Source organism: Hyaena hyaena, unplaced genomic scaffold, assembly GCF_003009895.1.
Source record: "Hyaena hyaena isolate Hyena2069 unplaced genomic scaffold, ASM300989v1 scaffold_68, whole genome shotgun sequence".
NCBI classification, from domain to species: Eukaryota; Metazoa; Chordata; class Mammalia; order Carnivora; family Hyaenidae; genus Hyaena; species Hyaena hyaena.
Genome location: NW_024080700.1, coordinates 4,138,129 through 4,165,207, shown reverse-complemented (window position 1 = coordinate 4,165,207; position 27,079 = coordinate 4,138,129). Strand labels below are relative to the sequence as shown.

Below are 27,079 nucleotides of genomic sequence, written 5' to 3'. Positions count from 1 at the left end.
TGGGGTAGGGGGAGGGGGGATGATGGGCATGGAGGAGGGCACTTGTAGGGATGAGCACTGGGTGTTATATGGAAACCAGCTTGACAACTATTTAAAATAAAAAAAAAAAGTCTATAGAAATCCTGAATAAAATAAAATGAAGAAGAAAACATAGGTAACAAGTGAAAATACTATATTGAGGGCTGGATTCATGGAGTCTGAAATGATGAGATTTTGAGTAACTTTAAAATTTTGATACAGTGTTATATTTGCAGAAAAGCTGGAAAGTTGAGTGCCTAGAAATCTATATACCCATTGAATAAATTCCTTAATCATTAGCATTCTATCACATTTGCCCCTGGCATTCTTTCTCTTTCTCTGTGTATGTGTATGCATGTATAACATACCCTGCTCCTCCTTAAAATTACATGCTTCTTGCCTTGAATTAAGTGTTACTGTGATGGCTGCCAAATGGTAATTTTAAAATTTCATCATTCCTTCAATAGTTATTAGTAAAGCTCTAAGGTAGAGCCTTTCTGTTGATTCTAGTTGGATTCTTGTTTGATGAGCTCTAATTCATTTATGTCTTTAGTTCGATTCTAAAATTTTATAAACTTTGCCAGGTAAAACCTTTTCACGTTGTCTCCTGGATCTTTTGACAGGTTCTCATCATTCTCGAGAATTTCCTTATTCCCTGGCACAAGCTGGCCTAAGATCATCTTGTACTTTCCCTGTTCAGCCCCTGGATCAGCTATTTCTTTACAAATATCTGGTTCCTTTTAGTGAATAAGGATATTTAGAAAGTGCATTGTGGTTATCACTGGTTGGTTCAAAGGTATTCATTTTATTTTAGAACTGCTATATGTGATTAATCTCACATGTGTCTTCCTGGCATGTTCCCAAAAGTGAGAAACCTCTAAGAGAAACTTCAAAAATATTCTTTGTAATTATTAATATTTAAAATAACCCATAAAATAAGACAAAATCAATAAGATTTTGAATCCCTAGTTAGCTTAGTAATATATATTTCTTTGGATGTCATGACATATCAAGAAGGAATAATGACACAGCACACCTTTTTCCATCAAAAAGTTCAGGTCATTGTGTATTTAGAAAATAAAGTTACAAGGACAGTTAAATAAAAACTTTTTTTTTTGCTTCTAAAGTAAAAAACCCCCAAAAAACCAAAACCAAAACAAAACAAAAAAAACAGTATTGCATTTCTTTTTCAATCCTATAAAACCATGACTTAAAAAAAATTTTTTTTAAATATTTTATATTTTAGAGAGAGAGAAAGCGAGTGCAAACAGGGTAAGGGAAGAGAGACAGAGAATCTGAAACAGGCTCTTGTCTCCAAGCTGTCAGCACAGAGCCTGATGCCAGGCTCGAACTCACAACCAGCGAGATCATGACCTGAGCTGAAGTCGGTCACTCAACGGACTGAGCCACCCAGGCGCCCCTAAAACCATGACTTTTTAATAAACCTGATGCTTTTCTTACAGCTGTCTCTGCCCCGCCTCTTCTCTGTCCACCTAGTAGTTAGACTACATATGAGGTATTTGATGGTTTTCATGTGTTTTTCACCACAGATGTATTTAGTTTATCCCTTGTGTATTGTAAAGACAGGCTAGAATTATGGATACTACACCTTCAAAGAGTTACATAGAGGAATTTGCATCTGTGTGCCAGAGGCCTGTTTCTTGTTCCTTCTGCAAAGGGAAAGGTGCAATTCACAGCTTAAATAGTAGAATCACTGTGTCCTGCCATTTTATTTATTTATTTATTTATTTATTTATTTATTTAAATGTTTACTTTTGAGGGGCGCCTGGGTGGCTTAGTCGGTTGAGCCTCCGACTTTCGCTTAGGTCATGATCTCGCGGTTCGTGGGTTCGAGCCCTGCGTCGGGCTCTGTGCTGACTGCCAGCTCAGAGCCTGGAGCCTGTTTCAGTCTGTGACTCCCTCTCTCTCTGACCCTCCCCTGCTCACGCTGTCTCTCCCTCTCTCTCTCTCTCTCCTAGAAATAAATAAAACATTAAAAAAAAAAATTAAATGTTTACTTTTGAGAGATAGAGTGTGAATGGGGGAGGGGCAGAGAGAGAGGGAGACACAGAATCTGAAGCAGGCTTCAGGCTCTGAGCTGTCAGCACAGAGTCGGATGTGGGGCTCAAACCCATGAACCGTGAGATCATGACCTGAGCTGAAGTCAGACACTTAACTGACTGAGCCATTTTAAAAGATAGCCTTTATTGATGAATCAGTGAAGGCAGAAGTGTTCCATAATACTTTGGTTTTGCAGACTTACAGTTCATTGGTATTTAAATGGAAAACAAATATTGTCAAGGTTGGGTTTTGTGGTTCTTTTCAATCATGACAAATAGATGGTAGTGTTTAAAAGCTGTTGGTGTCTAAGACTGAAGCCTACTTTTCCCTTAAGCCTGAACTTTCCCTGGGACCCTGCAAGTTCCCTCAGCCCCAGATAGATGGGCAGGATTCCCTCTCTGTGGAACCTTCTGAGCCCCGTGCTTGACTTCTTTGCCTCTTTTCCATAATGTCTGTGAGGACGAGCTTGCCTATGAGTATGAAAATGCCGGGGGCAGAGGAGATTGTGTGTTGAGTGCCTCTTTGGCTTATATTTCAGTCTGTCCTTCAGAGGAGATGGACACAGGTTACATGTATCTAAGGACAGAAGATGGCATTGTTTCATCTCTTGGTGCCCAGCTTGGGAAACAAAAACTGAAAGTAGGCAGGGGCTCCGAGAGGGGTGTATTAAAGATTAGATCGAAAACTTTTATCGAGTACTTGCTATGTGCCAGATAGGAAGTATTTCATGTGAGTTGACTTAACTTAAACCTCCAAGTGTTGTATGAAGCAGGTGCCATTATTACATTCATTTTACAGACAAGTAAACTGAGGCATGGAGAAGCCAAGTGACTGTCCCAAAGTCACGTAGCTAGTAAGTGACAAGAAGAGAACTCTGATGGTGGCCCGTGGAAAAACCTCATCCCCAGAGCTGAGATACCTTCCTCCCTGGGGATTTTACTGACTCAAGAAAAGGGACCGGAGTGTAGCTGTTGTCACCCCTATAGATGGGAGGTATGGGAAATCCCAGCATTCTGTGTTCTTTAGTATTTTCTGGAGGTCTTCAGCCTTGGCTAGAATGCCTCAAAGGACTAATGAACTAATGAATTCTCTGGAGGCAGCCCTACTTCTGTACAGCCTGAAGGGATGGAAAAGTCCAACCGGCCTCCCCTCACTGACTGTAGGTCTCTTTGGAGCTATGTCTATCCCTCCTGCTTGAGCAGATCGGGGACCCTGTGTGAGTTGCCTTCCTACTGGCCGAGAGAGCAGGGAAACCACCTTGCCCATGTCTGCTGCCTCAAGCTTTGTGGCACATGAAGCCAGAGTCCTCCTCAGAGGAGGAAGTAGAAGGCAGGGATTAGAGGTCATGGCAGTCTGTTGTCCAGCAGGAGCCATCTGTGAACTGACGTGTCGGTGACCTTCTCCCGAATCCACTAGATATCTCAACCCATCACCTGCCAGACGCGGAGATTTGAGGCATGTCCTTAACCACCCTGCGTGAACACGTTTACTTGGGGGAGCCAGATAGGGTGCTGGGAAGAACCCAGAGGAGTTCAAGGTGTGGTTCCTGCCTCCGTGTTTCTTTTTTTTTTTTTTTTAATGTTTTATTTATTTCTAGGAGAGAGAGAGAGACAGCGTGAGCAGGGGAGGGTCAGAGAGAGGGAGTCACAGACTGAAATAGGCTCCAGGCTCCAAGCTGGCAGTCAGCACAGAGCCCGACGCGGGGCTCGAACCCATGAACCGCGAGATCATGACCTAAGCAAAAGTCAGATGCTTAACCGACTAAGCCACCCAGGTGCCCCCTTGCCTCCGTGTTTCTGACAAGATCCGAGGGGGACAGGATTTAACCCCATGGCATAGTTGCATCCCACTATTCACTTAAATGCTAGAAAGGGGCCAGAGCAGCTCCAGGGAAGATTAATGAGGATCATTTTTGCCTTTTTCGAAAACATTTTCCATTCTGTTGTCTCCGGATGAATACGTGTGCTTGTCTTCTGCCTGCAGGTTCACCTCGCAAGAACAATGAGGAAATTCCGGGTAAATCTCAGCTGTGTTGAGAACGGGCAGGATGGACTCGGTTAGAAGCACACGCGTGTGCTCTCCTCCTGGGGTCTCCCATTTGCCTGGTGGAATGAGACCAGGAGGGAGAGCTTTTCTTCTCTGCACTATTTCTTACCCGTGTCGCATGGTTTCCTTTCACTGAGATTGTAACTGAGGAATCAGGTATATCCACTGTGACCTGCCATGGCTCTGCTTCTTGTTCGTTTCTCTGAGTTAACCTTCCCGTCCCTCTCCCCACAGGTCGGCCGGCAGACATGATGAGCACCAAGGCCTTCACATTGGTCTCTGCCGTGGAGCGGGAGCTGCTGGTCGGCGACAAGGAGCAGGGCCACATAGAATGCGTGGAGTGCTGTGGCAAGAACCTGTATGTGGGCACCAGTGACTGCATCGTCTACCACTTCCTGTTGGAGGAGAGGCCGCTGCCCACAGGGACGGCCATGTTCTCTGCCACCAAGCAGCTGCACCGGCACCTGGGCTTCAGGAAGCCGGTGAGTGAGCTGCGCGCGGCCTCGGCCCTCAACAGGCTGCTGGTGCTCTGTGACAACTCCATCACCCTGGTCAACATGATGAGCCTGGAGCCTGTCCCCTCGGGGGCTCGCATCAAAGGGGCCATGGCGTTGGCCTTGAACGAGAACCCCGTGAGCGGAGACCCGTTCTGCGTGGAAGTCTGCATCATCTCGGTCAAGCGCAGGACCATCCAGGTGTTCCTGGTGTACGAGGACCGGGTTCAGATCGTCAGGGAGGTGTCGACGCCGGAGCAGCCCCTGGCCGTGGCTGTGGATGGCCACTTTCTGTGCCTGGCCCTGACCACCCAGTACATCATCCTGAACTACAACACTGGCGTCGCCCAGGACCTGTTTCCGTACTGCAGCGATGAGAAGCGGCCCATCGTCAAGAGGATCGGGAGACAAGAGTTCCTCCTGGCGGGCCCCGGAGGACTGGGTGAGCCTCCGCTGACCCTCACCTCCTGTCTGTCCGTTCCCCTTGCCGTGTCCCCATGAGCCCTTGTGGAAATCCGAGAGGGAGAGGTTAGCTGTGAAGACAGGTACTACTCGTAAAGGGTATTTGCAACACTGAGGATATGTGGCAAGATATAAACAGAACTACATGACCAGCATTGGCTAAAGCTTCCTTAGATTGTTTTGTGAATGGAGGGTTAATGGAGCAAATGTAGGCCAGTCATTAAGTAAAGCCAGCTTTATTTTGTGTTAAAAAGGAGCCTACGGAAGGCTCTGGGGAGAAAATCCTTCAAAGTAAATAACTACCAAATAAAACTCTGTACAACTGCCTTATAAGATTTTCTCATGTGTGTGGCCTTGTCAGTGGATCGTTTTTACTTTCCTTTATAAAAGGGAGTTGAGCTCTCTTAGAGGTATTTTCACGTGTGGAAACTTCAGAGCTACATCCATAATTTTATTGACTGCGGTTTGATTCCACCAAAGTTTCTTTTAGCTAGCTCCTTGAAAGGGCGCTGTTGTATGGCCTTGCCAATTCTCTGTGCTGCCTGATCAAAATTAAGACTCAGAACTATTAATGGTGTGGGTGGCTTATATTTCCTTTCCGTTGTGGGTGGCTCATTTTAGCAGTGGTATGTGCCTGGGACATACAGGTGCTGGGGAGGGCAGGTCCCCCCACCATTGGTGTTCACTAACCATAGTTTGGGTGTAGGCGTCTCATGTCAGAGCGATGGGCACAGATCTATATTCTGGTAATAACAAAAGTTGAGGTTATGAGCTAGTTGAGGTACACTTACTGATTTTTAGGTTTTTAACTAGATTTTATTTTTTAAGGAAATCTTGGGCTCGCAGCAGGATTGAGCAGGAAGGGCAAAGTTCCCACGTGCCCACTGCCCCTAAACACGCACATCCTCCTGCCCTATCCACATGCCCCTACAGGGTGGTACATTTATGATAATGGATGAGTCCACATTGATACATTATCATCACCCAGGGCCCGTAGTTTACATTAGGGTTCACTCTTGTATATTCTGTTGGTTTGGGCAAATGTATCCATCATTACGGTGCCACTGTCTTTAGCATTCTCTGTGCTACACCTGTCCGTGCCCTCACCCCCAGGTTCTGGCAACCACTGATCTTTCCAGAGTGTCATGCAGTATGTTACCTTTCCGCATTGGCTGCTTCCACTTAGTAATATGCACTTAAGGCTCCTCCGCATCTTTTCCTGACCTGATAGCTCAGATTTTTACTCTCTGGAAAAAAATTCTTTATCCCAACCACGTTTTTCTTTAACAAAAACTCCAATTTTAATGAAAAGAATTGTATTATGGAAAACCTGTATAAATATACATAAAGAGAATATTATAATGAACTCAAAGGTACCCATTCAGCATCAGCTATTACTCCACTCATTCCTTGCCAGTTGTTTGATTTATGCACCTGACCGTTTCCTCTGCTCGATTATCCTAGCATCCTGGGCATCATAGCGCTTCACCTATAAACCTTTAAGTATGTAGTGCTAAGTTACTTAAAAAAGGAAAAAAGAGAGGCCCCTGAGTGGTTCAGGCGGTTAAGCGTCCGACTTCAGCTTAGGTCATGATCTCAGTGTTCATGAGTTTGAGCCCCACGTCAGGCTGTGTGCCGACAGCTCAGAGCCTGGAGCCTGGTTTGGATTCTTTGTCTCCCTCACTCTCTGCCCCTCCCTCACTCATGCTTGCTCTTTCTCTCTCTCAAAAATAAATAAACATTAAAAAATATTTTTTTAAAGAATAAAAGGAAAGAAAGCCACAATACCTAAAAAAATCTAAAAAAACTAATTCCTTAATGTCATCAAATATCAAGGCATTCCATATTTCCCCTGTTGCCACACATACAGAGAAACATATGTAAATACCTATCTACATAAATTTACGTTTCAGTATATGTTTATTTTTCAGTTTGTTTGAATCAGATCCCGCACGAGGCCTATACACTGCAATTGACTGATCTGTGAAGCTTCTCTTGGTCTGTGAGTCCTCTTAAAGTTCCATCCCCTTCTCTTTTTATTTTTCCTTAATTTTTTGTTGAAGAGGTTGGATTGCTTTACCTATAGCATCCCACAGCTTGCATTTTAATGATTTTAGCTCCTTATATTATTTATTATGTCAGGCTGACCTTTGTGTTTCCCACCAACTGGTAGTTAGGATGACAGGTTTTATCAGATTCCAGTGTTTTTTATTGCTTGTTTTGGGGAGAGGAAAGGCTTCCTCATAGGCGGTAGGACTTCCATACGGTTGCATAATTTCTTTTTCTCTCTCCGTGATGTCAGTAGCTATTGATGAGTAAGACGTAGATCCTTAAATCACCGGGGTGGGGGTGGGGCTGATGCTAAGTGGCAACATTCTTTTTCTGTCCATTCCTCCTTCATACCTTAACTGGATTGCTTCAGTGAGGACAAACGTACTATATTTGGTTGCCCCAGGTACACTGCTGCGTAAGAAAGGCAGAACAAGAAGGTGATCCCTTCTGTCTTCCAGGATGACTTTTTAAAAGGTATCATTAACACTTCACAGATTAAGACCCATATGGTGCGTTTCAGTCTATCTTTGCTTAGGGGGGTGCGGGGAAGGTTATCCAGGTGGACTGCTGAGCCCCCTTCACATGACCCTAGAACTTTGATGTCTTCCTTGCCCTCTGGTGTGACAAGGTGTTCCAAGTTCATTTTGTGCGTTCCCTGCCCTAGATCTGGTTTCAACCATTTCTCGAAGGACCCCTGAGGCTTAGAGACCATAGTCTGGGTGCTCGAGCTGCTTGTTGTCCGTTGTTTTGAGGTCCCTTCAGTGGACAGGGATAGAAGGATGCCTTTTTTTAAACATAAAATCCATCCTGAGATCCTATTGATAGAACCAGTTCAGGGCTGCAGGGGATTGACCTCATCTGTCTCTATTTCTGTATCTCCTTTCAACCACACCAAAAATCTTAGCAAACCCCTGCCCCCACGTAGCTGTTCCTTTGATTTATCTCCCAGGACACACAACAGAATAACACTACTGACACAATTGTCCCTACAATGTAACAGCTGGAAAAAGTTTGATTGTTTACAGTTCTTTCTGTCTTCAGGGCAGGGTATATATAACCCTTCTGGAATGTGCAGTCCTATTACTGTGTTCTAAAGTCCCTTGGAAGAGTTCTTTCAGTGTGGTCATGCCACCACCTGGATATCCAGTTCGGTTAACTTGTTTTCCTTTACTTTGGATTTTTAAGAATTGCTTTATTTTATATTTTTATGTGTAAATATTTATAGGTTCCAGTTCAGGTGGATGCAGCAAAGCATATTCGAAGAGCCGATATCCTGTCTCCTTCACTTACTCTCTTTTTCTGCCGTAGGTAACTTTTATTTTTATGGTTTATCCTTTCATTTTTAAGAAGAAATACAAATAGATGTGTAAACATTTGCCTTTCCCTCCTTGTTGGCTTTTTAAAAGGTTTAACGTATTATGGAGATCCTTTGCCATATAATGCAGAAATATTCCTCATTTCACAGCTGCATGTCCTTTAACGTTTGGGGGCACCATGGCTTTTTAAATCCCCTATTGGTGGGCATATGGGTTTTTGCTAGTTCTACGGTATTAATAGGGACTTATCTTTTTGTATTTTCCTGGTGGATCCGTGTGGGATCATTGAGTCAGAGTATATATGCATGCGAGTTTTGCTAGGTGTCGCCATACTCCTTTGATTAAAGATTGTCCCATTTTCCATTCGTCCCCAGGTGAGGGACGCCTGTCTCCCCTCACCCCTGCCCACAGAGCGGAGTTGTCAGAATTCTGTGTTTTTCTCAGTCTGGCACATGAGACAGGATCGCAATGTGGTTCGTTGCAATTCTCCCGTTAGGAGCAAGAGTGAACATTTTTCATACATTGAAGAGTCATTTGCATTTCTTTTGTTGGGAATTATCTGTTCTTCTCTCTCCCCATTTATTTTGTGTTCTTTACGTATTTAGATACCAACTTGTCGTATATTGCAAATATCTGTTTCCAGTTTTTACTACATAAAAGCTTTTCTTCAACATTTCTATGTAATCAAATACATTAATCTTTTTTACCTTATTGCTTCTTGATTTTGAGTTGTAATTAGACAAGAGCTCTATCTCTGAACCACCAAACCAAGCAGTTTTGAGTCACTATTAGGGAGGTTTCCTTCACTTCCGGTTATAGACAGATTCACCTATGTTTTCTGTTAGTACTTTTATGGTTTCATTTTTTTTTTTTTTAAGTAGGCAGAGTATAAGGAATGGATTCAGTTTTATCTTTTTCTGTATGGCTGTCTGTTATGTCAACAAATCAATCACACAGCTCACCTTCTATCATCGATTTAGGCAGCTGCCTTTAGTGTACACTGAATTCTATGCTATTGGGTCTATCTTTGGATTTTCTGTTTTGTTCTGTCAGTGTGTTTGCCTGCTTATAAACCAGTCCCTGTTTCTATTATCAAGGCTTTATAGTGAAAACATTTGACTCCAATGTCACTTGTGTTTTCATACATTATCTGTGTACAGCATAGTAATCACCACCACCATCACATGGCTTCAGAAATTAAGTTCAAATAAATTACTATAATGACTGCAAATGTACCTTTAAACATTCAAAAGCTACATATGTTTCTCCCTCAAGATTATATGTGCTCACACCCATGTCCTGAGAAACCACCCTTCCCTTTTTGAGTTAGTTTAAATTTTCCTATTTTCAGCAATACTTTCCTGAAATTTTCTTTCTTTTTTTTTTTTTTTAAATTTTTTATAGTTTATTTTTGAGACAGAGAGAGACAGAACATGAGCAGAGGAGGGGCAGAGAGAACAGGAGACACAGAATCTGAAACAGGCTCCAGGCTCTGAGCTGTCAGCATAGAGCCCAAGGAACCCATGAACCACAAGATCATGACCTAAGCCAAAGAGGGAAGCTTAACAGACCGAGCCACCCAGGTGCCCCTCTTGAAATTTTCATAATGTGATTGAGAACTATTACTTTCTTTCTTTTTATTTATTTTTGAGAGAGACAGAGACAGAGCGTAAGTGGGGAAGGGGCAGAGAGAGAGGGAGACAGAATCCAAAGCAGGCTCCAGGCCCCGAGCTGTCAGCACAGAGCCCAACATGGGGCTTGAACTCACTAACCATGAGATCGTGACCTGAGCCGAAGTTGGACGCCCAACTGACTGACCAGCCAGGTGCCCCAGTTTACTTTCAACTCTGTCTTTTGGTGATACTTCTTGAAAAAAGCAGACAGTTCAGCTACTCCTGGTCCATGAGGCCCCCTCCCTGCTCCCAGCTCAGATAAGGGGGTCCTCTGATATTTAAAGGGTGCACAATTGAAAATAATGCTTTCTTTAAAGATGTACAGTTTACACATTTGTTACATTTGTATCTAACTCTGACAATATAGGAACAATAAAATTTGTCACCTGCTTAGCAAGTGTATAATTAATTAGTGCCTGTTAAGAACAGTGCCTTCTGTTCGTAAGTGGTTTTGTGGCAACCTTACGCTGCTTGACCTGGTCCCCTCAGTTCTTGCTCTACTCTTTTATTCTAGTGATGTCTTCTGCTTTTTGGGTGTATAGAAGCCTTTGCTCTTGACCTCTGGTTTCTGCCCTTTTCATTTCGAGAACATTGATATCAGGGCCTCTGCGCTGCATACTTCCTGGGTCGGGTGATACCCAGCCGTAAGTGGGTAAATGCAATCACCTGGATTTAATTCCAGGATGAGACCAGACCACGTCTTGCTGTCCATGTTCCCATGAAAGTGTGCTGTTCAGAACACGGTTATTTGACGGGAAATCTTGCAGTGTCCTTGAGCTTGCTGTACGCTTGTCCCTCCAGGGGGTTATGTTTGCCAAGTGCCTGGGTGAGTGGTGTGCCCTCATGTTCTTTTCAGCTGGTCAGCTCTCAACACACAGAAAAGTCCCGACGGCGCTAACTGAATTTCCTCCTCCAAAGCTCAGTTCTCATTCCACATTCTTCATGCTTCCCCTTTGCCTCTCTGGTTTCTCTCCAGCATTTTAAAATGCTGTCTGAATACTTTGGCCATGCAGCTGGGGGGCCAATTCAGACTGTAATTATGTCCTCTGTGTTATGGTAAAATGCTGGAAATGCCAAACCCTGTGCCTTGGGTCCCGAGCATCATCTGACGTCTGGTACAGAAGCAGACTGTTTGGGTCCGCTTTCCAGCCCTCAGTTGTCTCTGCAGAGTTTTCAGTGTTTCCACTAAACTCCTGACTTCTTACCTGCTTTGTAAAGAGCTAAGAACAAAAGGGCCTCTCCAGCGCCAGAAGCAGACAGCCCTGGGTCACGCTCTGCAGGGACATTTTCTGTTTTCTCTCCTGTCACCCCGAATCTGTGGCTTTTGGTGTGCTCTGTGGAGCAATCTGTTCCCCTTCAGGAAGCACGCTGCTACTGCCTGAGAAAGTGCTGGAACCCCAGGCTCCCCTCTCCCAGAAGTTTGTGACCTTGAGTTCTGAGAAGTAGACATTGCCTCCTACCGGCGTCCTAATCTGTTTCATTCTAGACTCCACGTGGTCCTGTTAATCCTGAGACCAACAGCTGCATGGTGGCCCTTGACTCACCTTCTGTCTTGCTCCCACTGAGTCAGATGCCAGGTTCCCTGATTCAGCTCTGGAAGTCACCTCCCCCTGCATTTTGCCCCAGCACTGGGATGACTGAGGTCTCCTTCCTAGTGGCAGGCAGCTGCCTGTCCTCCCCTGGGTCTGGCTCCTTGCACACAGCTCCCCTCCACACTCCTGCCAGGTTGGCCTTCCCAGGCACCTGTGACGTGTATACATGTTTTGTTACTTAAGTGCTTTACTACTCAGCGCTCCCCACTCTGACCCTCCCCCAACACTTGACTTTCTGACAGGGTTCACCCTGTCCCTCCCCCATTGCTGCTGCCTGCCCAGCTCACCTTCCTGGTGCAGGCTGCTGTTTGATCACTCGACTCTGTTCACACTTGACCTCTGTCAGCACTCGGCAAGCTTTTTACTCCTTTCTGTGACCTGGTCTTTATCTCCTGTGTGGTAGTTTTCAGTTTACGAAATTCCCTTGAAACACTGGTCTGTCTCTTGATAGCTAACTCTGTGCTCTGTGTTCACTGAATTGGAATCACTACTTTGTGTTCATTCTTTTTGTATGTCCACATTGAATGGATGAGCTTTCTTTTCTGTTCCTGATGCACTTACCCAGAGCCACGTATTCTTTTAATGTATTATATACTCAATTTTGTGCTGTTCCTAAAAACATCGCAGTGACCATCCTGGTACTTAGCGATTGGTGCTAAAGTTAAAAGTTGAATCAAAGTCTAAGTGTGATTTCAGTTTTGGTAGATAATGCCAAATTATTCTTCACAATATGTTTCCTTATACCATACCAATACTGGTCACTGGTCCTTTGGCCAATCTGATGGGTAAAAAGTTTTTTGACTTTTTTTCCAGTTAAATTTGTGTCCCTGGTTATTGATGAAGATGAAAATCTCTTCATGAATTTATCACCCATTTGCATTTTTTGTCTTTTGTGAATTACTAATTTATAGCCTTTCTGTGTTGTTATTCTTTTTCAAAATAATCTTTGGAGACTTTGAAGGGAAAGGGAAATACATAAAGTCAGAATGGTTTACGTTGGGCAATTGTGACTCCTTTGTGGGACACACACACACACACACACACACAGTGTTTTATCCTTTTTTTAAAATTAAAAAAAATATTTTTTGAGATACAGAGTATGCAAATGGGGCAGGGGCAAAGAGTGGGGACAGAGGATCTAAAGCAGGCCCTCCAATGACAGCAGCGAGCCCAGTGTGGGGCTTGAACTTGCAAACTGCAAGATCATGACCTGCGCCGAAGTCGGATGCTCAACCGACTGAGCCACCCAGGTGCCCCAGTGTTCTATCCTCTTGACAGAGTTTTGGTTCTGGCTACCACTTGCTCAGAGCCTGGAAGTAACATGTGAAGCAGGCTCAGCAGTGTTCTGATCACAGTATTGTTCTTCAGGGAGGGCCCAGCATGTGACCGTTGAGAGCAGGGTGCGTGCACCCTGTGGGGTCCTGTGTGACCCCTGTTTTCAGGAACCCCCTAATTTAGAGGAACAGAGCTACGTCTGCACTTGGCCAACTGCAATGTTTCAGTCTTTGTAACTACAGAAAATTTAGGCCAGTTGATGATTTCATGGGTTTAGGAATTTTGCCCACATGGGGGTATAGTTGAGATCCTTTCCCTTGTCCTTAATCTTAAGGTCGTCCCCATGTCTCTGCCTGTGTCTCCCTTCCCCTCTCTCCATCTCATATAGTGGAAACCATTTATCTTTTGCAGTAGCAGCTGATGGCTTGCAGGCAACAGCATGCTCTTTTAAAGGTGTTTTGTGTCAACTCATTTGAAAACTAAGTTAAAATGGATTGACTTTCCTTTGTGAATGTTTTCATTTTGGTAAACCCAATATCCGTGGACTATATATGTGTAGCTCATTTAGAAATGGCTAGTTTGGTGCTTTATGTACAAGACAGATAGACAGTCATTTGATCTGGAAATTACTGGCAAACACTTAGCAGCAGTCCATCTCGAAGCGCAAAACTGGTTCTCTCCCCACATTATAGGATATGTGTGTCCAAGAGCCGATATCAGCTCTGAGCAGGGGCAGCTCCTTACAGGACACCTTGGGGAGTGCCTGGCACATAGTGGGAGCTCAATAAAGATTTGAGTGACTGTGTTCAGTATTCATGACAAGGAAGAGCTGTAACTTAGAGATGCAAGCCAGTTGGAGGACCAGATGTGAGAGAGAGCTTGCGAAGCTGCTTACATTGTTTGGAAGTGACTTTTCCCCCACAGGTGCTTTATACACCTTTGTGTGGGCCTATATAACCTTTGTTTTAAGTTCATTTCAAAAATTTTTATTTTAGAGAGAAAGAGAGCTCAAGTGGGGAAGAGGGGCAGAGAGAGAGACTCTTAAGCAGGCTCCACACTCAGCTGAGAGTTCTACACGGGGCTCAACCCTGGGATCATGACCTGAGCCGAAATCAAGAGTCAGACTCTCAACCGACTGAGCCACCCAGGCGCCCCTAAGTTCATTTTACACTAGGAGTAAATATAAGATATTCAGGGGGAAGTAGTTTTCTTCACAGAAATAAAGCTGTGGAGGGCTTTTCACACCTGCAGCATGTTACATTATCTTCCCTATCTCAAAATACAGAGAAGGGGGGGTGGTATGTGCTCTCCATCCAGACACATCTACACAAAGAAAAACACACCGTACTTATTTGGAGGCCTGACCGACTCTTCCTGTTTTTGCAGGCATGTTTGCCACAGTCGCTGGCATATCTCAGCGAGCGCCCGTGCACTGGTCGGAGAATGTGATCGGCGCGGCCATCTGCTTTCCGTACGTCATAGCGCTGGATGACGAGTTCATCACGGTGCACAGCATGTTGGATCAGCAGCAGAAGCAGACACTGCCCTTTAAGGAGGGCCACATTCTACAGGATTCTGAAGGTACTACTTTACACAGAAATCATAACGAAATTTAGCTATCAACCCTTTTGTGACACTTCTACAGTAAATGTTATTAAGGGTCCATCGGAGCTGGGCCTCGCGGTAAGTTTAGAAGACGCACAGGTGATGGTGATGTGGTCTCTGTGCCCCAGGGCCCCAGGTTAAAGGGGAGACAGATATTTGAACACAAGCTGTGGCTGTTTAAGAGCTTGATAAACACAAAGCAAGGCCAGTTGGGAGAGCAGAGGGGGAAGTGTTTCCTGGAAATATCAGGGAGGGCTTCCTGAAGGAGTTGGTATTTGAACCAAACCTTGAAAGATGAATAGGAGTCAGCCAAGCAGACTTGGTGTGAAAGAACCTTCAGGTAGAGAGAAATGTGCCTGTGCACCTGCATGAGAGGGACCCCTGGGCTTCAGGACGTGCAGGCAATTCAGTGTTTTTGGAGTACATCGTGTGTGAAGAAGGCTGGCATGACATGAGGCTGAGGCAGACCCAGCGGTCAGGAGGGACCTCCCCTTGTGGGCAGCAGCGAGCTGGGCAAGGGATCTATTTCACTTTTCCTTAATTTTATTATGAACGTTTTCAAATATACCAAAAAGTTGAAAGAAAAACACAGAAGCACCATGTACCATTGACCAAGAATCAACACTTGTGAACGCTTTGCTGAGCCGTTTAAAAATCAGTACAAGACATTGTGCCATTTAATCCGAAATACTTGGGCGTGCATCTCCTAAGAATCAGGGCGTTTCCTCACGTAATCACGAGAAAGTGAGCTCTAAAATCCTGGCCATGTTCGGATTTCCCTAGGTGTCCTAAGAATGCCCTTTCTGATATTTTCTTCAAACCAGGAACTGATCTAGATTTTTATGTTACATGTACAACTTAAGGATTTTAGCTCACCAAGCATTGCCCTTCCTGTTCTGGATGCTAGGGATATAAACTTACTAAGACTCTCGGCCCCCACATTAAGCATGGCACATTCCAGTCGGGGGCCCTGACCTATGCATCAGGAGTGTGTGTTTCATGACAATATCACAGTGAGAGTACATCGAGTGGTAGGGGTGGGCACAGGGTCACGGGCACATAGAGGCCAACAACATAACCCAGCCTGGGTGCAAACAAGGGGAGGCTTCCCGGGAAAGGGGACACCGGTGCAGAGAAGGGACAGAACGTCCTCTGAGTATGAGAAAAGTTACTTCACTGTGATACAGAAGCCAAATAGCCTGGACAAGGGAGCAGAGCGGAAAGACTGAAAGGAAGATGTGACAGTAATGCAGGCAAGGAACTGATTTTTTTTTTTTCATTTTTTAAGATCTTTATTTATTTTTGAGAGTGAGACTGAGAGAGACAGAGTGTGAGCAGGGGAGAGGCAGATGCAGAATCTGAAACAGGCTCCAGGCTCAGAGCTCTCAGCACAGAGCCTGACGTGGGGCTCGAACCCATGAACTGTTAGATCATGACCTGAGCCAAAGTCGGACGCTTAACCAACTGAGCCACCCAGGCGCCCCACTACTCAACTGCTTTTAAATTTATCCACACTTTTGAATAAATGGCAAGAAAGCCTATCTTGTACTTTGGAAATGTGGTATTAGGGTCCAGCCTTTTTCTGACAGTTGGCGGTATGGGAAGAAGAAAAGAGAAAGATTGTAATTGATGATTTCTGAAGGGATTCTGTGTTGGGAGAACTGATGAAATCAGTCATCCGATCATGTAACAGTCCCATTTGGGGGAAGCAGTGTGTGTTCTTTCTCTTTCCAACACTGTTGAATGTTTTTTTTCCCCAGGAAGAGTGATTGTTGCCACCAGTAAAGGAGTTTACATCTTGGTTCCATTACCCCTGGAAAAGCAAATACAGGACCTTCTAGCAAGCCGTAGAGTGGAAGAGGCTTTGGTTTTAGCAAAAGGAGCCCGGAGGAACATTCCAAAAGAAAAATTTCAGGTTTGTAATGAGCTGGTCACAAGGAAGCATGCCTGCAATCTACCGGTTAGAAAACACTCCGATTTCAGTCACATACATCAGTCCTCCTTGTGAGCCACACAATTGCTTTCATGTCTGTTATATTTTACTTCTTCAGCCCATTCACATCATATGGATATGGAGGCAAGTTGCAGTTGGACAGCCGGGCCAAGGTCTCACTGCTAACAGAGGCCAAGTCTGACTGTGAGCCTCTGACTTAATTCCTGCGCCTGATGTATAGACCACATTATATTTCTAATCAACTTTCTTCTTCAGTGGGCCTTCAGAGAGGGGTCAGGGGAATAGTTCTCGTAAACCCAAAGTGTAACATCGTCAGCTTCATTTGTCTCCTAATTTAGAATTTGTATTTGTTGGGATGGGGTTGAATTTTAAAAGTTTAGATTTATCTAAGCTATAGGAAAAGCTTTGTTAGCCATACTAATCCACCACCTAACGCTGCAGGAATCTGTCTGGTTAATTTCCATGGAAGGAAACTTTTAATGCACTTGAGGCACCAACTTTAATGTGGTTGGTGTGATAAATGAAACCAATCCAAGAATCATAAGTTCTTCTTCCATCCAGTGAAATCAGGTTCCCTAAACATTGCTTTCTTGATCCGTTGTTAGGTTAGTTCACATAACTCTACATATTTGAAAATAATGGAACATAGAAGGGTGTGTGTATGCTTCATTGAATGTGGAAACTGATCATGAAAAGTTCTCATGACTTAATCCTGATCCACTGATGGTTACCCATCAGTCAGATTTCCACATGACTAAGTGATGTTGTGGAGTGATGTAATACTTTCTGGCCTCAGTTGCTTTATGCTGTCAAGTGAAAGAAGACTGGATGTGTAATTTATGGTTATGGGGTATCAAAGAGAGCACCTTTTTTTTTTTGAGTGCAGTTGACATATGATGCTATGTTAGTTTTAGGTGTACAACATAGGGATTCAGCTTCTCTAAACGTTACTGTGGTCCCCAAAGTGAAGAGGACGTCTTTTCTATATGGAAAGATTGATAAACTTTCCCTTTTTATTCCTGATTTTTAAAAATTTAAATCCAAATTAGTCAACATACAGAATTTAGTGATTCACCACTTATAACACCCAGCACTCATCCCAGAAAGTGCCCTCCTTAATGCCCATCACCCATTGAGCCCATCCATCAACCCTCAGTTTGTTCTTTTGTATTTAAGAGTCTCTTATGGTTTGCCTCCTTCTCTGTTTTCATCTTACTTTTCTTCCTTTCCCATATGTTCATCTGTTTTGTTTTTTAAAATCCACATGAGTGAAATCATATGAAACTTGTGTTTCTCTGACTGACATATTTCACTTAGCATAATACATTCTAGTTTCATCCACTTTGTTGCAAATGGTAAGATTTCATTCTTTTTGATCACTGAGTAGTATTCCATTTTATACATATACCAAATTCTTTATCCATTCATCAGTTGATGGACATTCGGGCTCTTTCCATAATTTGACTATTGTTGAAAGCACTGCTGTAAACATTGGGGTACATATGCCCCTTTGAATCAGCACTCCTATATCCTTTGGATACATACCTACTGGTACAATTACTGGGTCGTAGGGTAGTTCTGTTTTTAATTTTTTGAGGAACTTCCATACTGTTTTCCTGAGTGGCTGCCACCAGTTTGCATTTCAACCAACACTGCAAAAGGGCTCCCCTTTTGAGGCTTCTGGGTGGCTCAGCCAGTTAAGCACCTGGCTCTTGATCTCAGCTCAGGTCATGATCTCACAGTTTGCAGGTTTGAGCCCTGCATTGGGCTCTGTGGTGACAGGATGGAGCCTGCCTGGGATTCCCTCTCTCCCTCTCTCTCTGCCCCTCCTCCACTTTCTCTCAAAATAAAATAAATAAATGTTATATAGTTTCACAGTTAATAAAAAGGGGATGCTCCCCTTTCTATACATCCTCTCCAATATCTGTTGTTTCCTGATTAATTTTAACCATTCCAACAGGTGTGAAGTAGTATCTCACTGTGGTTTTGATTTGTATTTCCCTGATGATAAATGAAGTTGAGCCTCTTTTCATGTGTCTATTAGCCATCTGGATGTCTTCTTTGGAAAAGTGTCTGTTCATGTCTTCTGCCCATTTCTTTACTGGATTGTTTTTTTGGGTGTTTAGCTTAATAAGTTCTTTATAGATTTTGGATGCTAACTTAATTTGATGTGTCATTTGCAAATACCTTCTCCCATTCTGTCAGCTGCCTTTTGGTTTTGTTGATTGTTTCCTTCCCTGTGTTCCTGATTTTTGAAAGTGAGACCAATCTACTAGCATTCAGCAGGGGGCAGCAGAGGCAAAAAGAAGAGAACTCTTTATTTCAGGACTTGTGCTATGCGGAGTATACTTCCCTCTGCAGCCTGTATATCAGCTCCCGGTGTGGTAGTGGTGCTAAGGAGGGTCAGGATCAGACCTCCAGGGGCTCTGAGGTCTACCCCTGCCCTGCTTGCTCATGGCCCCATGAGCTGCCCCCTGTGGATGTGTTGGATGTCTGGGTGGGCCACACACTGGCGTGCCCCCTCTTTGAATGCACACATGTGCACGCTTGAAGTGTGCAGCATTTTCTTGTGGAAAGGTGCAGTGTTCTTTGTGTGATCTTTGCTCCCTCGCCTCTCCTTTCACCAAGTCGTGATGCGCGGTCAATATTTAGATCATATTAGCCGTCATCTTGCTCAGGTGTCATCTGTGTGTCGTCTTGGTTTCTCATTTGGAGTGTCTTCCTTTCTAACGTGCTCCCTGCCATTTCCCGGGTGCTGCAAACTCGTATATTCAGACCTGGAAATACACGTCAGAATGATCTCGAATTCACCCCATATTCCCCATGTCTAGTGATACTGCTGACATGCAGACCCTTCTCTTATTTTGTCTGGTGGGCACCTCATCCATACTTTTTTTTTTCTTTTAAAGAGAGAGAGCGCATGCACAAGCAGGGCATGCTGGGCAGAGAGACAGAGGGAGAGAGAATTCCAAGCAGGCTTCACATTCAGTGTAGAGCCCTACATGGGACTAACACTAAGCACTAACTCCCTCTCCCCCTCCCCTGGGAACTCCATGTGTGTCTATGATGGTGAGTATTCCATGTACCTCATGTAAGCAGAGTCTTGCAGGATTTGTCCTTTCATGCCTGGCTTTCTGAGTGTAGTGTCCTCAAGGCTCATCTGCATCAGAATTTCCTTCTTCTTCAAGGCTGAATAATACATTCCATTGTATGTACATAGCACAGTTGGCTTATCCATCATCTGCAGTTGGACACATGGATTGCCTCCACCTTTTGGCTGTTGTGAGCTGCTGTGAAGTAATTATTCTGTTTTTATGTGGAGGCTGCAAGGTTAAAAGGACAGCATTGCCGCTATCTTCCCAGATACTTTGGTTCTGGAACGTTCTAAAGTAATTTTTGGAAATTTAATACATTTACACTCATACACACATTCTGCATGGCAAAGCCTACTATACATCAATGAAAAACGTAAGTAGCAAAACAGTATTTGTAGTTTGCAGCACAGAGGGTAGGCTCATTTCTCTAAAATGTCATGGCCTCCTTCAATATATAAAGAAGAAAAAAATGAATAACCTAACAGAAAAATGAATATGAACGGATATTTCATAGAAAGTGGACTCGCCTGTGTTACAAATGTATGAAAAGATGTTTTGTCTCACTCATACGGAGATGTGCAAATTAGAAGTTCACTAATAATTTTTCACTCAGACTGTTAAAGATCAGAGAGTTTGATGAGGCTGCACTGAGGGTGTGGGAAAGTGGGCCCTCGGATGTATCACTTCTGAGAGCAGCAACTGAAGCAGCCTGGGCAGGAGGGCACTTTGAGGACATATGTCCAAGTGACAACCATACAGTTCCGCTCCTACAGCGGTATTCCCCGGATCTAATCAAGAAAACACAAAATAACCAGTATAGACGACTCTTCGCTCTCATGTTTGTTAAAAAAAACAACCAGCCAGACGTTGCCGGTGGAGGAGTTGTTGGGCCGCACGGGCTGTTGGGGTGCCGCAGAGCCAGGAACGAGAACCAGGGGCCGTGTGTGTCAAGGCAGAAGGATCTGTGGGAGACCGTGCAGATGGAACACTACCACTGGGAGCAAGGGTTTGCTCATAAATATCTAACACGTTTCTGTGCAGCTGCCGAGAAATCAGCAGTATCGATTGCCCCTGGGGAGTTCTGGTTGGGGACTGCAGGAAGGAGACTCCATAAAATCCCTGCAGCTGCTTTCAAGTTGAGCCATATGAATGTACCACATACGTTGTAAATCCTAAACTATACTGAAGAAAAAAAACACATGCATGTGTTTAAAGAAAGAAAAAAAATCAAAGAGCAAGTCGTCTTTTGCCCTTAGAACATCATTTTCCTTCCTGAAGACCCCTGTGTTACTATTTCTTAGTAGAACCCTTGGGGGAGTTTGGACCTGTGCTTTGGGTAGGTTTTGTAATGCATGATGAGTTCCTCAGGCCCTCCTCCCCCGCTGGCCTCCGCCCCCACTGGCCCCCTGCTCCCTCTGGACGTCCCTCTGGCTGGACCCTGCTCCCACTGGTCCCCCTCTCCCACTCGACCCCGCCCCTGCTGGCCCCTGCCATTCCCACCTTCGGAACTGACCACTTTTCCTGCTCTGCATGCATATCCATTGCACGGCTGCCTTCAGGACCAGGGCTTCCGGTTTGCATTTTCGCCAGACCCTTGCTCTGTGACAGTGATGGGTGTGGGGTGGAAAAAGTTCTGTTTTACAAATTTGCATTAGTTGGATTTCTTTTTTTTTATATATATATTTTTATTTATTTCTAGGAGAGAGAGACAGCGTGAGCAGGGGAGGGTCAGAGAGAGAGGGAGACACAGACTCTGAAATAGGCTTCAGGCTCTGAGCTGGCAGTCAGCACAGAGCCTGACACAGGGCTCGAACCCACAAACCGCGGGATCATGACCTAAGCAAAAGTCGGATGCTTAACCGACTAAGCCACCCAGGTGCCTCAAAGTTTGTTTATTTTTGAGAGAGAGAAAGAACATGAGTCAGGAGAAGGGCAGAGACCAAGAATCCAAAGTAGGTTCCATGCTGTCGGCGTAGGGCCCAACATGGGGCTCAAACTGGGAGACCATGACCTGAGTCAAAATCAAGTCAAATGCCCAACTGAAAGAGTCACCCAGNGAGACACAGACTCTGAAATAGGCTTCAGGCTCTGAGCTGGCAGTCAGCACAGAGCCCGACGCGGGGCTCGAACCCACGAACCGCGAGATCATGACCTAAGCAAAAGTCGGACGCTTAACTGACTAAGCCACCCAGATGCCCCTAGTTGGGTTTCTTTTCTTCCCTTCCCTCACTTCCACTCCATTTGTATTATATATGTAGGTGTGTGTATGTATATATATATAGCACATAAGTTCCTTTTATGTATATATTTTACATATCAGCATTTATAGTACACACACACACACAAACACACACACACACACACCTGTATGTGTACACTTCTGTTTCCAAGCTTACTCAATCAGGATGGATTGCCTTTTGAATAAGGCCGCTTAGGTGGGCTACTGTTTCACCTAATATATTTTGAGAAAGGTGTTCCCATTTAGGCAATAATTAAGTAAGAGTTTTAAAATAAGTTTTAAAAAGCCAAAAACCCAGCAGTTAAATATGTTTTACAGGAAAAGGTATGAATACAGTTAAAAGTATAACATTCATACCGACTTTTGTTTAAACTGTTGACTGGACTCATGTTACACCATATATCCCAAGTCCTCTTGGTCTTTAACAGGACATTATTACCTGACTAGTGGGTAGTGTCATGTCAAGAGTAGGCTGTCCTCTGGATTTGTATCTGGTTATGATGACTGCACCAACAGATCTGCGGTCATTCTCGGTAGGAAGGGGGTGTGTCTGTCAGTCCTGCTCTCCTGGAGATAAGCCCACTGGCAAAGCCAAAGTGCTGAGAGCACTTGAGGTGGGGGTGGGGGGTGGGGCAAGCCTGATCCTATTGTGGGCTTTTCTGCCCTTAAACAAGCTTCTTTCTAAATTGAAGGGAATTTTCTGTTTCACAAAATTTTTAGTCACCCAAAGCATGAAAGTTAGAAATCTCAATTCAGAAATGTCATGGTAGAAACATAGGTAATGACTTGAGTTTCAGAGTACATGTGACCTCCTACACCTGACTGGGGTGGGGGGGCCCCTCCTCCTCTGCACAGAGCAGGTATTGAGTGGCACTACTTAGAGATCTGTTTTGCTGATTTACTTTCTTGTTCTGGGACTTCTGACAGCTGTCTTACGCCAGGAGACAAATTAGTAAGTTAAACAGCCGAAAACCCCACCGTTGAGTTAGCTGTGCTGCTGGAGAGATACACAGACTTTCATCCTCCGCATCTGTCCCCTGCTGGCCAGCCCGGCCCTAGGTTTGTAGTTCAGCATCACCTGCGTAGAGCGCCAGGGGACCTGCCAGTCACAGCACGTGGTCCAGAAAGGAGACAGTTGCTTTTAGAGCACCCACCTGTATGCAGCATTTGCAGACTAGAAAACAATAACCCCAGATTCTTGGAGATTGGGAGTGTTCACCAAAGTGTTTTTCATCTCCCCTTAGGAAGGGAAAGAGTAGATGGCCTTTTGAGTCGGCAGCCATGAGGAGTCAATTGTCCTTTGGCTGATTTCTCATCAACAGGCCAGGGTGTGATCGAGAATTCTGCCACAGTGGCTGGATCCCTTTTATCCTTTCTGCTAAGTGGATGGTCTTTATTATATCCACCTCCAGAAATGGAGCTAGCCTTTCTGTGCAACAGAACCTTGACCTACTCCTGTCTGCTGCTTATTGTTGGGGGGAGGGGTACAAATAGGCCAGTTTTTAGGCCACAACTGGCTGGTGTCAGGGAAGAAAAATAAAGGCAGGAAGTAAGGAGATGAAAAAGCAGCCTGCCTTTTCTGACTTCTCTGAAGGAATGTCTATGGGGATAGGAAGGAAGTGTTACACTCTTGAGAACTCTTCAGTGCTGTAGCGAAAGCCCCTTTAAAAGCTGCTGTGAGGGAACAGGAGTGACAGCCTCTAGTACCGACAGTCTGCAGTTCCTCGCTTCCCCGGGGTCACAGTACCAGCTGCTTGCCGTATACCTGGGCGACTCAGTGAGTGGAAAGAATTGGACTCTAGCATCCGAGGGATCTGCTTTTTTAAAATCCTGGCTCTGCCACTTACGATGTCACTAACTTTGGGCTAAGATCCTAACATCTATGAGTGGACTGTCCTTCCCTCAGGGTTCACAACTACAGAGGAGAGAGCCCTTCAGATCCTGAAGTACTTCCTGAATGGCAGGTGTTGGGGCTGCAAAGATGACTAACGTGTGTGCCGAGCCTCCAAGGGATTCATGGCTTCTATGACAGCACAGTGGTGGGAAGGCAGAGGAAGGGAACTCACAGGGTCGGAAATACAACTGGAGCCTTTGTTCGTGAGGGGGTGACGGCGTGGCTGTGGGAGGCACCAGTTAAGAAAAGAGCAGAGAGACAGGTCCAGAGTCTACTTGAAACAGAGGCTGCTTCTTACCCCAGCACTGACCAAATTGGACAGAGACGTGGAAGGGGTAGAATGGAGACACCACAGGCCAGCCCCCTCTAGTGTGCTTTGCTTTTTCCAGATGTCACAAGATCAAGGTCAAGGAAACCTGGGTAGTATTGGGTTATAAAAGATCACCCAGCACCTTGATGGCTGGAATTGTCAGGCAGGGTGGGTCTTGCAGCTCCCAGAGAGGGAATGCGCCGCGTCTCCCCAGCTCAGGAGGAAAGCTGGTTGATTTATCCATTTATTGATTGAATGGCATTGGCCCTGAGCCCTGGGGATGCTGAGACGCGAAGTGTCAATTCCAGAAGGGAACTGCCGCTCCCACACTACCAGAGATCCTGGAGCTCTTGATACCCACCTGAGCAGCCAGAGGAGAAGCAATCACGGCAGCCCTGTGAGCTAAGGGGGAGGAGAACAGAAGATAACACATTTGGGAAGGAAATGGGATTTACAGGAAAGATCCGTGGGGAAGGTGTGGAAGAATGGTCAAATAGAGAACGACTTTACTTAAGGAACAAAGGGATGTTTCATTCTCTCCTCCTCTCTCTCTGTCACACACACATAAATATTTTTGTCTGTATTGAAAATAATTCCATGCATTCCATATTTTCTCTTTACCTTGTAACTTGCAGCATCTGTGTAGCAATGAGCATTTAGCTTGGGTTATGATTAGAAAGGTAGTTTCTCCCCACCGTGTTGGTTTCAGGGTATGTCTGAGAGGTTATATCTGTCTTTCCTTGCAGGTAATGTACAGAAGGATTCTGCAGCAGGCGGGGTTTATACAGTTCGCACAACTTCAGTTTCTGGAAGCTAAAGAGCTCTTCAGGTAATTTGAGGTGTTGGTAGCAGGCCCTCCCGCATGTCCCTCTGTGGTCAAAACTTTCATCTACAGACTGTGTGGGAGAGGTCGCCGCGGTTAGCTTGTGCCTCATGGGGAAGTGGTGAGGCTCGTTGACAGTAGCAGCCACCACCAACGCTCGATCCTCGCCCCCACCCCTTAGCCTCAATTTACCTGCTCCGTGTCCTTACAAGGGCGGAGGCTAACAAGGGGGCTCCCCTAACAGTCCCATGAAAGGAAGAGAAGGGAATCCTGAAGGGTGAATTTAATAACATGAAGGATTCCTAGAAAAATACTGTTGCCCACTTTTCCTTTCCTTTAGAGATTTTACAGGAAATTACGGAGCTTAGGAAAAGAGCAGGTACTTCCGGGAGGACTCATGAAAACTGCTCCTTCCAAAGACTTCACAAGGAGAATGTTCATAAGAACGACTTGGGACATACGTTTTCAGAATGTCTAACTAGAACACATTCTGTGTGGTCTAGAACCATCTCAAAGATAAAACATATGTTAAGCAGTGGAAGAGATCCTTCACGTCCAAGCAACAACTGGAGCAGAGCACCACTGTGCCACTGGGCACCAGACCCACCACAGCTCTGACCTCCTGCCCTGGCACACGCATGGCTGTAGGAGCAGACTTCTGAGTAGAGGCGGAACCATTTAGTGAATCGTGATGCCCCGTAGAGCTTACGCTTACATAAATTCTGTCTGCTGTTATCATCAGTTCCTGGCAGGATCCGTAACTCTGGAGCTTACGTAGATTCTTTGTCCCTTAGGACCTAGATTTTTCCGTACTGCCTGCTTATCCCTGCAGTGTTGGAAACCTCCTCATTCGGTTTCACGGGCACCTCTTTTTCTCATGGGTTAATTTGGAACAGTGGGCAAATCGTCACAATATATTCGTAGAAGAGTTCACAGAATTTGTAACAGACTTGTGTATGGCCTGTCGGTCATTAATAGAAGGTTCCTGTCTTTCATGCTTCAGCCTCTTCCTGGTTTTCACTGACTGCTGCTCAGTTTTTGTCAAAAGTGTGACCAAGGGGCGCCTGGTTGGCTCAGTCGGTTAAGCATCTGACTTCAGCTCACGTCATGATCTCATGGTTCATGAGTTTGAGTCCCGCATCGGGCTCTGTGCTGAGAGCTCAGAGCCTCGAGCCTGCTTCACATTTTGTGTCTCTCTCTCTGTCCCTACCCTGCTTGTCTTCCCCCTCTCAAAAATGAATAAACTTAGAAAAAAAACAAAGACAAAAGTGTGGCCCAGGGAATTGACACTTGTTGAAGACCCTTCCAAACAAGCATGATTCCACTTTCCCTTCCTGTGTCCATGATAGATGTTGCTAATAATGTGAATTTTTTTTTTCTCATCGATGTGGGACGTGTCCTCAGATTTCTTCTCGGTTCAGTGCTAGAAGCCACAACTGCCAGCTAATCATGGTTGGCACCCAAGAGAGAGCCCCTTTATGATGCTCGATGTGGGCCCGTACGTTCTGTGTCTATTCCTCTAGATGTTACTCAGCCTGTCCTGGGGTCCAGTCAGGCCAGCACTTGCCCGTGAAGCAAACTTGGCCCCAGCGCCAGAGCCAGAGCGGCAGGGTAAGACTGCACCCTGCTTTTATGGCGTGCCCATACGAGTCTGGAATTGGGCTGGGTGCTCATTGGGCAGCATAGGTGCCGCTCCATGGTGTGGGTGCAGTGACCTGGGCGACAGTGCAGAGCCCGGGCTTGGATCGGGATTTGGCTGGATCTCAAATGAGAAGCTTCCCAAATCAAGAATCATGCAGTCATGCCCTTTTGAGCTGGGTAATTTGTCATGGATGCTCTTGTGCGTTGTGCAAACCCTGGCCTCCACCCGCTGCGTGCCAGTAGCACCTCCAGTGGGGACCGAAAGTATCTCCAGACATTGCTAACTGTTTTCCAGGGAGCCAAACTGCTTCCACAGAGGACCATTGCTTGAGGCAGAGGGAACACCCAGCAAAGGCTGAGAGGCATGAAGTTTGTAAACTGGAGAGGCAATGAGGGGGAGTTGAAACCTTGAAACATGAGCCGAACGGTGGAAGGCAAAGCTGTAAGGTCACTGGGAGCAGCTAGGAAGGGCCCTGAATGCTGAGCTCAGAGGTCTGAAGTTCACCCTGGGGAGGCCCAGAACCACAGG

At 45.2% G+C, this 27,079-nt stretch overlaps 1 protein-coding gene across 2 annotated transcripts in view; it reads left to right on the top strand.

Moving 5' to 3' along the window:
* The window catches only part of TGFBRAP1 (transforming growth factor beta receptor associated protein 1), a 63,162-nt gene that overhangs the window by 21,145 nt on the left and 14,938 nt on the right, over nt 1–27,079 (top strand). Inside the window, exons 1-5 of one of the 2 annotated variants that reach the window (XM_039232651.1) lie at nt 4,216–4,281; nt 4,360–5,061; nt 14,376–14,570; nt 16,355–16,509; nt 24,833–24,915. In XM_039232651.1, coding sequence (XP_039088582.1) covers nt 4,374–5,061; nt 14,376–14,570; nt 16,355–16,509; nt 24,833–24,915 — 1,121 coding nt within the window. In that variant the 5' untranslated portion in view covers nt 4,216–4,281; nt 4,360–4,373. Of the gene's footprint in view, nt 1–4,215; nt 4,282–4,359; nt 5,062–14,375; nt 14,571–16,354; nt 16,510–24,832; nt 24,916–27,079 lie in introns of those variants that run through there. The other variant, XM_039232650.1, reaches the window with a different exon arrangement.